This window comes from Typopeltis vanoorti, chromosome 10 (assembly GCF_054136105.1).
Source record: "Typopeltis vanoorti isolate ZY-2024b chromosome 10, IOZ_Tvanoo_1.0, whole genome shotgun sequence".
Classification (NCBI taxonomy): Eukaryota; Metazoa; Arthropoda; class Arachnida; order Uropygi; family Thelyphonidae; genus Typopeltis; species Typopeltis vanoorti.
In genome coordinates, this window is record NC_143558.1 from 77,607,773 (window position 1) to 77,625,979 (window position 18,207).

The 18,207-nt window shown below is 36.3% G+C and overlaps 1 protein-coding gene across 3 annotated transcripts in view; it reads right to left on the reverse strand.

Annotated features, from left to right (window-relative positions):
* Positions 1-18,207, reverse strand: part of LOC150102528 (osmosensitive cation channel TMEM63C-like) — a 491,876-nt gene that overhangs the window by 79,787 nt on the left and 393,882 nt on the right. For all 3 annotated transcript variants that reach the window (XM_090398766.1, XM_090398765.1, XM_090398767.1), the window contains exon 19: positions 2,147-2,252. In XM_090398766.1, the coding sequence (XP_090254892.1) occupies positions 2,147-2,252 (106 nt within the window). The remainder of the gene's footprint in view (positions 1-2,146; positions 2,253-18,207) is intronic.

Here is an 18,207-nt window from a genome sequence, read left to right on the forward strand (position 1 = left end):
TGTCCAGTTCCCCATTCTGATATTTGCCTAAATCACTCTACTTGACACTGCCTGCCATTCAAGAAGATGAGCCTCGTATTTTTTGTTCAATACTATGGCTACTCCTTCTTTTCCTTGATTGTCATTGCCTGAATATAACATTTTGCATTTATTGCTCAGAAAGATCTCGCCAGTTTTTGTCTTTTTTGTTGCAGTCACCCCTATTATGTCGATCTGGTACTTATCTAATTCCTCCGCTTGCTCCATTTCTTTGCCATTCAGGCTTCTTATGTTGATAGTACCGATCTTTAACTCTGGTGATGTTGAGTTGGGGTGTGTTTTCAAATTTGTTCTAGTAGCTGACTTTTCGGTGTTCACCCTGGTGAAAACAACGGGGGCCTTGTTTAACTGGGCAACGCCCCAGCCAGCATGAAATTTTGTCATGTTGTACCATCATTTTGTATTTTGGTTTAACCAATAGGAATACAATTTGGTCGGCTAAATCCCAAATTGCCAGCCCATCCTCGTTCGTTCAGTATCCAGGTAGATACCCAAGAGGGTGTACCACGAGAAGGTTAGGATTGGACATTATGTCAGGAGCCCTGGTCGGTTCTCTGTATTCCTTTAAAGGCTATGTGGAGGTCTCCTCTCAGTTATACAGCTTTGACCCTTAAGCACCCCTAATAAATTATTTAAATTGTTTAATTGGTTTTTGTGCTGGATCTCTGTTGATTACAACATAAGCAGATGTATCCTTGAGTAGAATACTGAGTTTACAACGACACTAAGTAGTTTCCAATAGAACTAAGGCATTTACCTTTATCAGTTCTCATGACAATACTATTATGCCAAGGAGTGTAGAACCACAAAGTCTGAGAGAGAACGATATCATCCAAAAGAGGTTTTGCTTTGTATAATATTGGCAACCTCAAATCTTAATTTATTAGCTTCACTTGTGTGAAATTCTTAGATACCTTTTTCTACACCTACCATAACTTCCAGGTTTGGTACTCACCATCAAACTTTTGACAGCACATTTAATTTTACGACCCATTGTGGTTGTTAGAGTTGGGCAATGGTTCAACTTTCTTCTAACTTGTCTGCTTTAACAATTCAAATTTACAAATTTGTTTAAGCTTACATTTGAAATGAACTTGTCTGACTGAAGTTAACAATACTGTCGTAATCATAATGGTCATAGAGAGTGTTTCATATGTTTATGTTTTTTTTTTTTTTGGGGGGGGGGGGGGCATATTCTTCCTTCAATAGAAGGAATTCGGTAGAATCCATTCAGTTGGATTAAGTAACAAAAATAAAAATCACTATAATTGCTAATGTGCTAATGGATAAGGCCAAGCCTTTATTCAGAGAATCTTTGATAAATATCAAACTGGACCATTAAAAGTTGTGATATCCTTTCTAAAAAGGATGTAATAGCATGAGCACTTCACAAATTTAACTACACAGCATCTTCAAACTATTTCATAAACCATCTCCTTTTCTATTCTTCACCAAGGACAAATTACCTCATCTACCTGGTATATATCAAGTCCCCCCATCCCTGCCCCATCACACACCAACTATCTTATTCTGGACAAACTGGCTTTCTGCTGAGATTAGAATTCAGGAACACTAAGATTATATCAAATACTTCACATTGGATAAATATGGCCCCACTTTTCATGCCATAAACACTGGTCATAGAGTTCAGTGGAATCAAACTAAAATACCCCACTGAAAGCAATTTAAATTCGATCATCTCTTCTGAAATTTGAAACTTTACATAACTATCCAAATCTCAATCAAACTGAATGAACGACTTTATTACAAGTTCTGGGAAGGTGTCTAATTCTCAATAATGCTGAATATTAGATTGTATTAGATTAACATAGTTGCCATTTTTTTTTTTTTTTTTTTTTTGAACTCTAGAGTGTGTTCTCTTTCTCACATAATTGACAAATGTGAGAAAGACAGAGACAAGTAGCAAACGCATGCAACATGTCATTTCACCATTACCTTCTTATACTTCCCCACCTCTCTGAAGATGTTCTCATAACAAGTATTATATTACACAATAAATCTGTCTTCTGTGCATGAGTTAACTGTCATTCATTGAGAAAAAAAAAAAAAAAAAAATTACATTCACCAAAAAATATGCAAAACTTACCAAAGGGCACTATTAGGGGACAAGAAAGACTGAAGATGACAACTGCTGAAAACACCAACAAAAACCAAGCATACTGGACACCAAATTCAAATTCCCAAAGAATGGCCTATAAATTAGATTGCAACAAATTATAAGATTTCGTTCTTTAAATTATATGTACATTTTAATTAATAACACAAATATTTATTTTGAAGATATTATAAAGGAAAAAAATAATATCTAATTATACTAGAAAAGGGCCTTCATGTATTTAGCTAAAAACGTTTTTTGTACCCCTCAGGGAGAGGTACAACAAAATGAAAAATAAAGTACAGAAAACAGAAATATAAGATTTGACAATGCTGGGGTACTGACAAATAACAGATTAATTTGGAAGGAAATTGTCAACAGACAGTAGAAATATAAACTTATTACATAATATTGTCATATTATTTTGTACATCCCTTGCAAATCAGGAATTCAATGACAATGAAGTATAGATGTTTTAAACATTGGATTATATCTTATCATAAGATATAATCCAATGTTTGGTGCTAACAGCATGAAAACAATGACATCAGTTTTCAGTGAATTTAATAAATGGACTCTGTGAGAGGCAGTGTACGTATGCAATGTATTCATTATTGAAACTGTGTGTGAGAGAGAGATCAGATGCTTGAAGTCACTGATTGATGAAAGTGATAAGTATACGGCTGATGGATTGTACTTAAAGGGATATGAACTTTGGAGAGGATTCTGTTCAGTTACAGAATGGATGTGTAAAATCAGGAAGCAGGTAAGCATGTGTGTGTGCATGATTCTTTGAAGTGAGATGAGAATGTGAAAGATCATAGAATTCTGAATGTAGTGAGGTCTCAGATCTGAATAAGGCACTCATTTAATTTCAAGGGTACCTGTGGTTCCAAGAGGATATTGAATGAGCAAGGAAGTGTCAGAAGTGTATATGTTAGAAAGGAAATAGTAGTATAGCATTACATATAGTAAATTATTTCAAGGATACCTGTGAACCCAAGAGGATATTACAATACAGTATACTAATCGCAGAAGTATCAAAACAAGGAGTTGAGGATTTTTAGTAGTTGTTAGCTTGAAATTGCCAAAAGTTATAGGCATTAGTAACATTTGGCTGACAGAAAAGGATATTGTAACAGGGATAGAATATATATATATATATACACACACACTGTATATATCCCACCCCATTTTCCCCTTGCATGTTGGACTCAGTGGCATGTCATAGCAAAGTAACTTAGCTTACTTGAAACCTAATTAATGCTCCCATAGGGCTGTTAATCCTATCTGCATAGTGCATTATGGCTCTCTCTCAACTGTTCTTCTGGCCAGTTTGCCTGTTTTGTAGGATGAAAAACCTCAAGTTTGCAAGAGGAAAAATCATTTAACCTCCATATAAGACTAGTTAACAACTCACCTTCAGATGAAAAGAAAGCCTTTCTAAAAGTTCTTTACATCCTAGTTAAGGAGGATGCCTATGCATCTCCATAGATGAAAGCTCCCTTTAATTATTATGGAGACAAAGATTAGAAGGGACATGGGGGAGGTGAAATTTATGTGTCCATTGTGAGATAATTATACCAAGCAGCTTATGATGAAGTTCTTCAGAGTTTATGAGTATTGGATCAGGTGACAGCATCAAAATTTGTCCAAAGATGGTTGCTTTGCCTCTGATGGGGGGGGGGGGGGGAATGCCACAATCTTAACTTAGGATGTGGCTAAACATACGGAACTTTCCAGTGAGAAGGGTAAAATGTGAAACTGCAAAGCTGATGATTAGGGCAATCTTGGGAGGCAGCTAGGTGCAATGGATGACATAAGAAATCACTAAGAAGTTAATGTTATATCTATTAGTTGTGTGTGTGTGTGTGTGTTCTTCTAGCTGGTTTGCCTATTTTATGGAATGAAAAACCCAAATTTCAATATGAGACCAGATAACTTACTTTCAGTTGAAAAGCCTTATAAAGGGTCTTTTCATCCTGGATGGGATTCAAACCTAGGTCTTTCTAACTAAAGAGCATTGATGATGCTGACTGGGCTATAAGGATGTCAGTGAGTGAGAAATAATAGTCAAGGAATCTAAGGAGTATTTGTAAAAATGTTATAGAGCAGGGGTCTTCAACCTTTCAGACAGTGCGGGCTGCATTAAAAATTTCAGTGAAGCCCACAGGCCACGAAGCTATACTGCGGTATTTAGAATTGTAAGATGCTTTCCAGATTCACAGAGAATGCCGTACATTTGATACTTTACATCCTATAAAAATAAACAAACTCAGCTTTAAGAGCGTAGGTGGGAGTTGGGTTCATGATAAGTAAATACAATCATTACTTGAAAAAAGATAATTTAATGAAGAAAACATTCATTTTTTAGTATCAATGTTGGAAGTCGCTATGTGCAGAGTATTCTCAAGATGTTGGTCCATAATCTGAGTTCTTGTCTTAGACTTCACATGCTTCATTCTGGAGAAGGACTGCTCACATAAGTATATGCTTCCTAACAAAGCACACATTTTCAAAGCATGCCAGCAAAGATTAGGGAATGCATCCTCAGAAATGTAGCCTTTGTAAAATGTAAGCAAGAGCACATCGAATAATTTTTCTCTTAAAGAAGAGTTGTTTTGGAGTTCAAGCAGCTCCATTTGTACTGAGCCTGGCATTTCGGCAGCATTGACATTGAATGGCATTGAAAATAAATCTAAAGAAGACTGTTAGCTACGAAAATCACTAAATCTCTTTTCGAACTCACTCTGCAACATGGCTAATTTTGTAGTGTATTCATCAAGAGGTGAACAGTTGGATTCAGACAGAAGCTGAAAATGAGTTGTCTTTTTTTTGCAAGTTGTGCCTCCCAAAGTTTGAGCTTAGCCACAAAACCTTTGATGTGATCAAACAGAGTGTGCACCAGTTGATCTTTGGATTGTAGCTGCATATTTAGGTCATTCATATGCAACGAGATGTCGATCATAAAGGCAAAGTCTGTCATCCACTTCTAATCGTTGAATTCCGCAATCGGATTCCCCTTGGTTTGCATGAACTGCTGTATTTCATGCCTTAAGTCAAAGACTCTTTTAAGACCTTCCCTCTGCTCAATCAACACACATCATTATAATAAACCACATTGGCGTGATCTGCTTCACGCTCTTCGGTCAAAAACTGTTGGAATTGATGATAATTCAATCCTCTTGCCCTAATAATATTGACAACAGTCACAACAACTTTCACGACATTTCAAATCCAATAGTTTTCGTGCACAAATTCTCCTGGTGGATTACACAGTGGTAATGGACGAAATCTTTTCCTTCTAGTTCCGGTTCTTTCTGTAGCAGCACAACAAACCCTTTGTTCTTTCCCACCATAGCGGGGGCACCATCAGTTACCACACCTTGAGATTAGTTAAGCTGAGGTTGAAACGCTGGAGCGTTTTCTTGGAAGCTTCAAGAATATATCAGTGACTTTCGTCGTTCCCTTCATTACGAGCACTAGCAGTTCTTCTGTCACATTGAATTGTTGATCAATTCAGTGGACAAAGAGTTCTATACTAAGCATACAACTTCATCATGTCAGCCATAGCCTATTTTGGTATTATATTGCCAGACTTTTTTCATTAGTGCGAGACATATTCAGTGGATAATAACCGTTATCCTTCACATCTGTGCTCTTATCTAAAGCATGCAAATATGGCGTAAATTCGGACGACCGTTTTTTTTTAAAGTTCCTTCAATGTCATTGGCAGGTTCTTAGACATGTGCTACAGTTACCCTAGACAAACTCAGTTTTTTTAAACACTTCCTTATTATTTGGGCACCGAATATCCCCAGCAGCGATTTCAGCTATTACATAACTTACTTTGACGCCCGTTTTGCTCTCTTCCCTCTGCCTTTTAAACGCACCCTGCTGGCATTTTAAATCAATTTGGAGACGGTTCACTTTGTCCACACGAAGCCACCCTTGAAGGTAAACGAAACTGGACACATGTTTTGTCTCATAGTGTCATTTTATATTGTTTTGATATTGGTACTGACTCACGAAAAATTAAACACACTGACTTATCGTCGATCTGCACAAAAAAGTATAAATTGCTCCACTTTTCACTAAAAACTCAACAAGAATCACTTGATTTATGCTTTTTACTTGTAGATGCCATAGTGATGGAAAATGAACTCAAAAAATGATCAAAAATAGCCATGTAACGGTTATTATCCACTGAATATGTCTCACACTAATGAAAAAAGTCTGGCAATATAAAACCACAATAGCCTATGGCTAACATGATGAACCCGCGTGCACTTATACACGAATATCACACTGTTCATGACTGACTGACTGACTGACTGTGGATGAGATCGTCTTGTATTTATATGAAAATAACGAAGTATCGAGATCACTCAAGATGTATCTGGAAGGCACTAGACAGTGCACTCGAATGAACTATTATTTCAGCCATCTACCTGCAACGTTAGTACTAGTACTTAAGTACCGCTTGGCTCTGGTAGATAGCTGAAGAAGCATGGCTATTTAATATTTATTTTAATAGGATTTTATGTAAAGTAGCAAATGCACAGCATTAATCTGGAAAGCATCTTACAATTCTAAATACTGCAGTATAGCTTAGTGGCCCGCGGGCCTCATTGAAATTATTTTTTATTTAATTGCGTTTTAATGTGAAGTAGTTATTTTTTCAAAATGGCCGGCGGGCCACGGCAAAGAGTTCCATGGGCCACAGGCCATGCATTGAAGACCCCTGTCATAGAGGATACATAAGTCGTAAGACAACAACAACAAGTGAGAAGTACAAAGCATGGGGAAGAAGTCTGACAGCATTGGGGGGGGGGGGGGGGGGTAAATCAAGTTATGAAAGGAAATTAATATTATTGCACAGGGACCTCCATGGAGTCTATAGACTCATTAAACTATCTACACAATATCTATTGTAACTTTCTTTGAACCCAGAGACAGACAAAGCATGCAATCACAACCCACTGTGCTTATTCACCAAGCAAAAAATCTAGCCTTTACATCCATCATCCCTGGAAATTGAGAGGAAACTGAGTAAGAACTGAGTTCTATACTAAGTATACAACTTCATCATGTCAGCCATAGCCTATTTTGGTTTTATATTGCCAGACTTTTTTTTCATTAGTGCGAGACATATTCAGTGGATAATAACCATTACGTGGCCATTTTGGATCATTTTTTGAGTTCACCTTCCATCAGTTGGAAACTGAGTTGTATACTTAGTATACAACATACTTACTCAATGTCCAAGAATGACCTCTTGTTCCTCCCCTCTCTAGCCAAGTACCGAAATATTTCCTCTGCACCAATATTATAAAACCTTTTATGTACCTTAAATGTTTCTATCATAAACCCCCTCTTTCTCCACACCACCATCAAACCATCTTTTTTGTAACCTACAAACCCTTGCACAGACTACTGACCATCTTGGTAACTTGTCTCTGGATCCTCTCCACTACTTCCTCATCCCCAAGAAACACAGGTGACCATCCAGAGCGCAGTAATCCAGATGTGAACATTATTATATAGGCAACACCTTGGAGTCCTTAGACTCGTTGACAAAGGCTCTAAACATTATGCCAAGCACTATCCAATATTTGTGCAACTATCTAGCAAATGTCTATTTGTGCAACTATATATCTAGCATACTTCGTTTTGAACTCACTCACAGTCAAGGCATCCACAACAGATTTTGTTCCACTCATTCACCACTCTCCAAGTAAAGAATCTAGTCCTCACATCTGCTAACTATACTCTTATTCAGTTTCCAAGAATGGCCCCAAGTTCTCTCACTACAGTGTAAACGGCTGTGTTTTATAAGCCTGCTTGGTTAATGCACCTTTGTAACGAATAATATCTAATGCTTTTTTTTTTTTTGTTGTAATATCTTTATTCTAATTAGCAGTGCACTTTTTACTTTCATAACCTTTCTTACTTATTCTATTGCATACTATGTTTATCCACCATTTGCATTTACTAGTCGTATGCCTATGAACACTGGAAAATTTATTTGTTAAGTTTGCGCCACCAGTATTTCTATATGGGCATAAGACTCAGTAATGCGTCCGATAGATCTCTCTCTCACTAGCATAAATTCCTTCAATAAAGTTTACGTAAACAGTCGTGGTTTCTCAAGTGCTTAAACTACGCTTGATATGCCTCAGTTGTTTCTCGCTCACAAGTCCGATTTTATTTAGGAACAGTGCATTGTAATTTAAAGAATCAGGCGGCACTCTATTGACATATAAATAAAACACATTTATTTACATTAATATCAAAGTACATTAATTAAATGATAGGGAGGTTACTCTCTCTACCTATCTGTTAGCCTTTCAGCATAAAGAAACAAACTTTCCCTTTTCAATACTAATTAACTATACAATACAATTACTTCTCTGCTTATTAAATCAAATTAATTATTGAAAACTCTGATTTACTCATTAAGAGGTTAGCTAACTATGCCAAGTTATTTCACAAATCTTATGCCAATCATTACCATTCCAAATGACTCTCTTATGGACACTTCTTATTACTGTTAAGCTAATTCTTATCAGTCCATCTATAACATATTCCTAGTTTATTTAAAAAAAAAAAAAAAAAAAAAAAAAAAATTACAGAGGCTCTATATTGCACATTCAATCAAAAGTCTTGCACTAAAGTCTCTATGGCTTTTCTTTCATCTCAGATTTTAGGCTTCCTTCAGGAGTGTCTTGCATCAGCAGTATCTCGTCGGGAATTGTCAGGCTGTGGACTGCAACCTGCGGTACTCGAATAGCTCCGGCAAGAGGTTGATCTCACGCGGCAAAAGGACTTCCAAGTGAACTGCTTCGGTTATTTACATCGGCTGTTCTCTCGTCATTCCCAATTTTCTCCTCTGGCGTGGGCTCGCCATAATGTCCGGTCCTCTGGATCCTACTCCCGATAACTCTCTCTGCTGACTACTGGCTCCTCTCGATGTTCGGTTCAGTCCCTTTTTATTTCAAGTTCTCCGGGACCTTGCACGAAAGGTTGTAACCCCCGAAGAATTCAGCATGACTCCTTGATCTTCTTTTAAGATTGGCCCATTCTTTCTTCTCCTCCGTGAATTCCTTTGATCGTATCTTGTCCGGCAGTGGAAACTTGTCTGAACCTTTCAGATCTCTCAGGCACTGACTTTAAAGGTGTTTATGCACGGAGCTCGAAGCAACTTTCTCATACACTAAAATTGTAAACAACTTTCTTATGCCCTCATATAGAGCTATTATACAAAGTTCTGGTGGCAAAGCAATGCCTTTGTTTTTGACATTCTAAAATATTCTTGTTAAAGGAGTAAATACAGTTAATTCCATTAGGGTTATTTATAGTAATATTTAGCATAAAACATATAGAGACAAACAGGGTTATTTTCGTAATATTCTCATGGGACTTGACCTCTGTAAAAATCAATGTAAAGCGCTTTGGTATTTCCAAGCTACATCGAGTTTTACAAAAGTACCGACTTGGGTCAGGTTTCCTTAACTTCAGCGAACACACAAGAACTAGTGCAGTCAAACCAATTTGGCTGCTGACGTATTATGGCTCTAAGAGATAACTTCCTTATCTCTGCTGTGTTCTTCAATAATCAAGTAATCTATGCACTACATCAACAACCTTTGCAATATCTTGTCTATCTACTACCATCCCCCATATACCTTATTTCATAAATTTTCTGGAGTATAGTTCCATCAATGTGGTACAAGCTTTTAATTTTTTTTTAACCCAAAATGCATAACATGACAGATTTCATATTAAGCTAACATCCATTATTTTTTGCTCATGCTATCAGCCTCTTTAAATCATTCTCCAAACTATCTACCTTCATATTTGCTATATCATTTATGTACAATAATAATAAATTTAGTTTAATCCTTTATCCAAGTGTGAGCAAACAAAGTTTGCGCCTGAAAATATCTTCAGGACTGGGGTAAGGTAGTACAACACCGGGCAACTCGTAGCGAAGGTGGACCAAGCTAACATCACTCCTATCCCAGTTTCTCCCATAAAGCAAAACACATTTCCTTGCGGATATGTATAATGTTATGCATTAAGGGAAGGGCCACTACCCAGACTAGTTTCGACCTTTATTGAGGTCTCCTCAGTGGGAACCTTCTCTAAATCCAGAGTAATTTAATAAAAAGGTAGCACACCTTTTGGCAACTCCTATAGGTAAAGATGACCTCGCTATAGCTTCTGCCTGGTATCTCCACCTCTGGGCCTGACTCCCACTGAAGAGACCTCATAATATAATATTCCTATCCATCATCATCATCAAATTCCTGCCATGTACCCTCAAGGGGTGTACAGGATATGATAGTACTACATGAAAAAATTACATCATTACTAACTTCCTATCTACAATTTTCCTCCAAATCAGTCTGTTACATGTCAAGACTCCAACGTTATCGGATCTTATATTTCTATCGTCTAAGGCACTTTGTACTGTATCAATCCACCTATATCTTGGTCTTCCTCTGGGTCGTTTTGCTGCCAACCTGGCAGAGAACACTTGTTTTGCTAATCTTTCCTATCCATTCATTCCTGAATTCTGTTCTTGAACAACTTTTCCAATACTTTAACCACCACTCCAGAGATACTGATTGGTCTATAATTTGCTACCACAGTCTTAGAGCCTCCTTTGTGCAAAAGAAAGTGTGTAGTAAAAGGAAGAATGGCATTAATGAATCCTGATGGTAGGGAAGTGATTGGACCAGAAGAATAGTTGAATTACTGATCACTTTTCAATTGCATATCATCCAGGCAAATGATAATGCTGTGACTGATGAAAGAGGAATCAACATGAGAACAGATGATATATATCAGCTTAATTATATATTCATCACATGAAGAAGACTCCAAGATAGAAGTAACTAATTATATTATTAGTATCTCAGAACTACTAGTTAAGATATGAGAAACTTGGTTGAAGGCAGAATTCAAATGGTGGAGAGGAATATGTTACTCTATTGGGGGAGGGGAGGAGCATGGCTTTGTGAAGACATCTTGATTGTTAAGATACGAGAAACTTGGTTGAAGACAGAATTCAAATGGTGGAGAGGAGCATGGCTTTGTGAAGACATCTTGTAGTAATTTACTTACTTTCTATAATAAAGTGACACTTGAACTGGATAAGGGAAATTGGCTACACCATGATAATGAGAGACTTTGCAAAGCATTTGACAGAATACTGTAGGGAACCCTGCAATGTAAACTGCAGCAAACGAAGATGGGCATCAAGCTGGTGACATGGATGAGATAGCAGCTAATGGACAGACATCAGAGAATTGTATTAAAGAGAGAAGAGGTCACCTGTTGCCAAATGGTTCTGCATTTTAGCTGCTACTGTTAGACATATATATTATTAATACTGGAAATGGAGGGATATTCAGTCATTGTCAATGATGCATATAACTAGGGAAAGAAATGCATATAACAGTCAGTGCAGATGGAGTAGAGATTCTGCTGATAATCTATTTAGATCAGTAAAATTCATTCTACACTGAATTAATTTTCTAAAGAAATACGTGAAGTTCTGACAAGGAAGACTTCCAAACAGCAAAAACATCAACATTTCTGCACAAACTGATGGCCTAGGATAAAAAAAAAACGTTCAGTATATGTTGTCAAAACATTCCATAAAATAATTTGGCCAAAAGATGACGGTCACTAATTCAGTGTGAAAAAGTGTAAAGTTATCTACTCTGGGATGAAAATAAAACACTGCAATCCATGTATTACATAGATGGAAATGCACTGCAAGAAACTAATGAGGCTAGAGATTTTGAAAATGATGAACAGAGAGCGAAGTTTAGAGGACATATCAGAAAAACGGTCATAATAATTCAAAGGATGACTTGAATGTTAAGGAACATACACTCAGGGATTAGGAAGCTAATGGGCTTCATAAGGCTTTGATACAACGATAGTCTGTGCTACTGTGCACAGACTCTGGTCATGTGAGTTTCTTGGGAACATGCAAATAGTTCAGAGAAAAGTGACCACAATGACTGATTTGTGGAGTGCATGGTGCACCCTATGATGATAGACTGAAGGTTTGTAGATTACAAAGTTTAGCTGATAGGTTGAAAATAAAGAATATAATAGAAACATAAATTATTAAATTGAACTAAATATAGAGATGTAAGCAGACGAACATAATAATAAAATTATCAGTGGAATGACACTTAATTAAGAAATAAACATTTGTCACTTGCAGAATTTTCAGCTATCAGATTTTGTCATAAATTCAGGTTATTTTTTTTAACAAACTTTATAAACAGTTTGGAGGGAATGCAAGGGGTGTCTTATTTCCCCAACTTTTGAAATTATTATTATTATTATTATAAAGTATCTCCATAGAGTCCAGAGATTTATCGTGGGAGACCTACTAACATTAAACACAAACAAAACCTCTCCTTAAACTCATTTATTGCCAGGGTACTCATGACTAATTCTGGCAATTCATTCCACTTGTTCATCATTCTGCAGGCAAAAATCTAGCTTGTACACCCATACTAACCACACACTCTCACACAACTTCCATGGATGATCCCTAGTTCTTGCACTATTTGCATATATTGAAAAATTTCCTTTGCAACAATTTAAAAAAAAAAAAAATCTTTAATATCTTAAAATTTCTATTATCTCATCATCTTCCTCCTTTTAACCCTCTATTATAACTCCTCTTTTCTGCTTATCAACTAATCTTTGTAACCCACACACCTTCAACCTATCTTCATAGGGAGCATTCTATACACCTGTCACCAACTTAATCACTTGCCTCAGAATCCTGCTTACCACCTCCAGTTAACCTAGAAACACAGATGACCAAATTTGTGCACAGTAGTCAAGATGCGACCAAATCATAGTCTTATTTTGAGGGATAATAACTTACTATCTTTAGTGGTTAGTGTATTTTTCAACATCTAAGTAATCCTGTGAACTATTTTAAAAAATTTTACAATATGTCCTCTGAACTTCAACTCTGTTCACCATTATCCCCAAGTCTCCCTAGCCTCATCAATTTCTGTCAAGTACTGTCAGTGTGATACACAGAATTCAACTTTTCAACCCAAAAAGTTGCATTCTGTGTAACCTTATGTTTTGCAGCACTGAAAATTTCAAGATACCAAGTAAATTTATATAAACTTGGTTTTTAATCCTATTTCCCAAGTGAGCAAACAGACAAGTAAGTCAAGTTTGCGCCTGCACGTAGTGCAAGTCTGAGGCAACTCATGGTAGTGCAACTCGTGGTAAAGGTGGATTAAGATCTGATCACTTTCCTTAGTATTTTTCCCTTAATGTAAAGCACATCCCCTGGCAGAGATATATGATGCTATGCATTAAAGGCAATGGTCACTACCCATACCAGTTTCGACCTTTATTGAGGTCTCGTCAGTGGGAGCCAGACCAGACAATGCTAAGGTTGAAGTAATGCAGAGCTTATATGAATTTTACCTAAACAAGTTGCCACAAGGTGCTCTGACCTTATTAAATAAAATCTCAGGATGAGAGATAGATGTAAAAAGTTTTTTTAACTTGGAAAATTTCCTTTGCCCACAATTATAATTTATTTAAATCATCCTGCAGGATATTTACATCACCTTGATCAACTATTTCCCTTCCCAGTTTTGCATCAACTAAATATCCAACTTTACCCTGCTTGGTAAATCTTTCCCTATCACTGATATACAAATTAAAAAGTAGTGGCCCTAGTACAGAACCCCTGAGAAACTCTACTATTCACGCTCATTCTCCTAGATTTCACTCTACCATATATACTACTCCCTGGTATCTGTCAGTCTCTACTTAATTTTCTAACTACACTCATCAATACTGCTACCATCAACGATATCTACTGCCCACTACTACCAACAGTATTTTGATCCCTAAATTGCATTGACTGATTTGCTTGCATGCGGGATGAAAAACCCTGCTACCTCCATATGAGATTGGCTAACGCACCTTCTATTGAAAAAATCCCATGTAAAGCTCCTTCTCATCACAATGAGAATTCAATGCAATTATTTTCCAATCAACTTAAAAGAACCATCAACCATGGTTCTTTTAACTGCATTATGGAGGGGCTCAAACTATTTTATAGAACATTTCGAACCACAAATGTTTTTTCTATCAAGGCACCAATCTGGAACAGACATGTTTTTGCTGTTGGGACTTTTCCTTGTCAGAACCATCAATTTTTTGAGAAAGCTCAGCAAACCTAAAATTAAATTTACCTTTTATCTGTAAATATACAGATAAAAGGCCTGGCTGGCTGAGTGGCTAGCGTATCTGCTCTCCGGCCAGAAGGCTGAGGGTTCGAATCCTGCCATGGGCATGGATGTTTGTGATTGTCTGTGTTGGTGGTTCACGGTGGATGCCAGTGGCGTAGTTGCAGTTCATTGTAGTTGGTGAATTGGGTGGTGGTGACAGAGTTGTCGAGTAGGTGCTGCCCCCCCCCCTCAATGAGTCTGGATTCCCTGGAGGTGTCACGCAATAATAATAATAATTTTAAGTAGAAGGAAACAATTACCTCCCTTTTCTTAATGTTTATATTCTATGATAACTTGATCGAAGTTTACTCTCAGTACAGAGAAAAACAATGCATACTGGAAAAGTACATTATTCCTGCATAACATCACCCTTGTCAGAAATATGGTGCAATTAATACTTTAGTTCACTGTGTGCAAAAGCTATATTCCACTAATTCTCTTTTAAATAGAGAACACTCCTTTATCAGAGCTACTTTCATCTCTAACATATATAATTCCAAATGAATTAATAAAATTAATAATTGTGGTCATTGTCCAAATACTCTTCTAGAAGAAGTTTGAATTTCCACTCCCTATGCAAAGGGAATATCAGAGAGTAATCCAAGACCTTTTCAGCAAATTGAAATATATGTATTTTTTTTCATCCAGTTCAAACATTAGTCCTCCTTATATTCTTTGAAAGATAAATATCCTTCTCTCTCTCATCCTGGAGTTTATCAAATTCTGTGCTTGTACAGACTTTGTTATTATGGGCAGACTGATCATTCAGCTCAGATTCATACAGGAGAACATTAAAATTATATTCTACTTCATGAGTCAGATAAGTCTAGTTTAGGAACCCATGCCTTAACCACTGAATTCAGTTGATAAGGCATGAATAATTCCATTTGAATAGAATTCATGGAATTAAAGTAATTTTATTACTTTAAATAAAATAATTTTAATTAGTTAATCTTCTAAACTGTAAGATCCTTGTTAGAAATACTTGTATAAATAGGAGTTTTAAATTTAAAAATCACTTTAATAATAATTAATCAAACTGTCCCTCATCAGGAAACAATGTACAGAAAGATTAATGCACTCAAGCACAAAATTCAGCAAGTGTGACTGAATTACAGCAAACAAAGGTAGGCATAAAGTCCTAAATAATGTTGTCTAACAGATGGTCTAAGGAGAAGCATTTCTCATATTTGAGGCAGTTTTGTGCATTCAAGTTTGTTGAGGTTGTTTTGATTAGTTTTTTTGAAGCAGAGGCAGATCACAGAAACTGTTTCTCGTATTTGCTATAGAGAAGTAAGGTGGCCTTTTGCCAGGGGCATCTCATGGTGAGTGTTCAAAGTATGGTCTGCGAGTCCTGAGTGACCATGGTGGTGCAACCAAATGTAGTCCATGCTTAGCATTTCTGATGTTGACTGTCCTGCCTGTCAGGTTATAGGAAAGCTTACAGCTGCAGGGCACCTGGTATACACTAGGCACAACACCGAGGAACTGCAGCTAGTCTCTAGAGTAGCAGATAAAGGCTGTCAATTTTTTGCATGGCCTGTAGTCAATTACGAGATATTTTTTTTTTAGGATTTTTGTCAGCTTTTCAGATAGGGCTGCTAATATATTTTTTCTTGATCTGATAGGGATTTGTAGCTACTGGTTAAGAAGGTAGATGTGATTAATTTCAGTAGTGGTTATGATTTCCTGAGGCAGATTGCCATTGAGAAGCAATGATTTCTTCTGGTAATAAATCATTTTTGCTCTTGAATCAAATTTTCCAATCAAAATTAGCATCTCTTATCTACTTTCCCCAAAAGATCTAGAAGTTTTGTATACTTTATAATGTATGCAGAACTAGTAGAGTTTTAAACTCACTGGAAACATAATTGGTTAATGAGCAATTCTCTACATGGAATTTATACTGGACAAAAACATTTAATCTGTTCCCCCATCCACACAAGTCACAGTTTAGAACTGTCAATATGTTTGATTTAGGAGATATAAACATAGTTTCTTTATGCCTATAACAAATAGTCTCTGAAACAGTTAGTTTTGATGGATCCCTTGGGCTGGAAAGGCCTGGATTAAAATCCCCTCTATTAACTATTACATGAGGAACCTTATCGGAATTTTTCAACTAAAAGATGAGTTAGCCAGTCTCATATGGAAGTGAAGTGTTTTTCCTTCTGGAAACTTGGATTTTTCATCCCTCAAAAGAGGTGCCATGAACAGATATCTGTAAACAGGAAAACCTTACCTTTAGAGGATACAGCAGAGGAATGGCAAGTACTAATTTTCTGTAATCCCTTTATCATGGGGCTCAACTCATCTTGGATGAACAAGAACTGGATGGATGGAAATAACAAATGTCTATCAATTTGAATCATTCTGCCAAATTCTAGCATTGTCCATCCAGAAACAGTTACAGATTTACTGAATTTTGAAATGTTTTGCAAATGATATGACAAACAGAAATCAAGATAACTTAACCAAAGGATTCCAGACACCAATCAATAAATTTAATTCAACCATAGTCTTGCAATAACCAGTATGAAGACAATAGAAAATGAATAAGTACTTTGGCATTTTGCAAATTCCAATGTTTCCGAAATGGAACCTTTAGTAAAATAAGGTTAAGAAGTCTAATTAATCATACCTAATAAACAGAGAAACTAATAACTATCAAAATCTTATAATGTTCAACAAGATCATTTATTTTATTCAATGTAAAAGATGCTGCAATGCTAAAAATGTTGATTTCTTATGCTGAGTTAAGTAGGCTAAGTGAACTTTTTACCTTTAATTTTAAAGGTAAAAATTTTACCAACTTGTAAAAGATAAAATTAGGTAATAAAAGGCCCATCAAGCTGAAATAGATCCATCTATAATCAGACTGGTAAAATGAACACAGAGATCCTAACTTATTCAACATACCTTTCTGTAAGTCGGTTTTTAACCCACCTTACATATTAATCACACCCAATTGCTTATGTGTCTATACTACATATGTACAGTCATACATTAAAATGTTTTGAAGGGATTTTTTCTGTTTCATTTGCAGGAAGAGTTACTAGTTTTATGCACAAATTAGATTTCAATATATAATTAATGATGTAAATAATATAAATAGCATGAAAAGAGCAAAGCTAATAATAATGGCAAATATCTGTTGGATTTCTGCTCATGACATGGACTGGTTATCACTAACACGATGTTCCACCATAAAAATGTGCACATATTCACATGGAGAGAAGAGGCAAGGAATAAGAAAGTCTCATTGACTATGTTATTGTCGATAGTGATGTTTTCTCCCTGGTGCAGGACACCAGAGTGTACAGAGGATTTGAAATTGGAAGTGATCACTATTTAATCTTGAGCAGGATAAAATTGAATTTCATATTGAAAAGAATAACATGTAAGAAAGTTTTAAAGTGAATAAAAGTTGAGCAGCTCTCAGATGTGAACTGTAGACTGAAATACACAGATTATTGAAGAAAAAATGAAAGAGTTTGAGAACAGGAATCAAACCTTGGAGATTCAGTGGCAAGCCTTGAAGAAAGCCCTGATTGATTCAGCTAGAGAGGCATGTGGTGAAGTTGTCTGCAAGGATAGAAAAATTAGAACTCCATGGAGGACACAGGAAGTTAAAGAGGCAATGAAGGAAAAGAAGAAAGCATATCAAAAGTTCCTGGCAAATAAGCCAGCTTGTGCTCTTAGAGAATACAGAGACAAATGTAAGAAAGCTAAACAGTGTGTAAAACT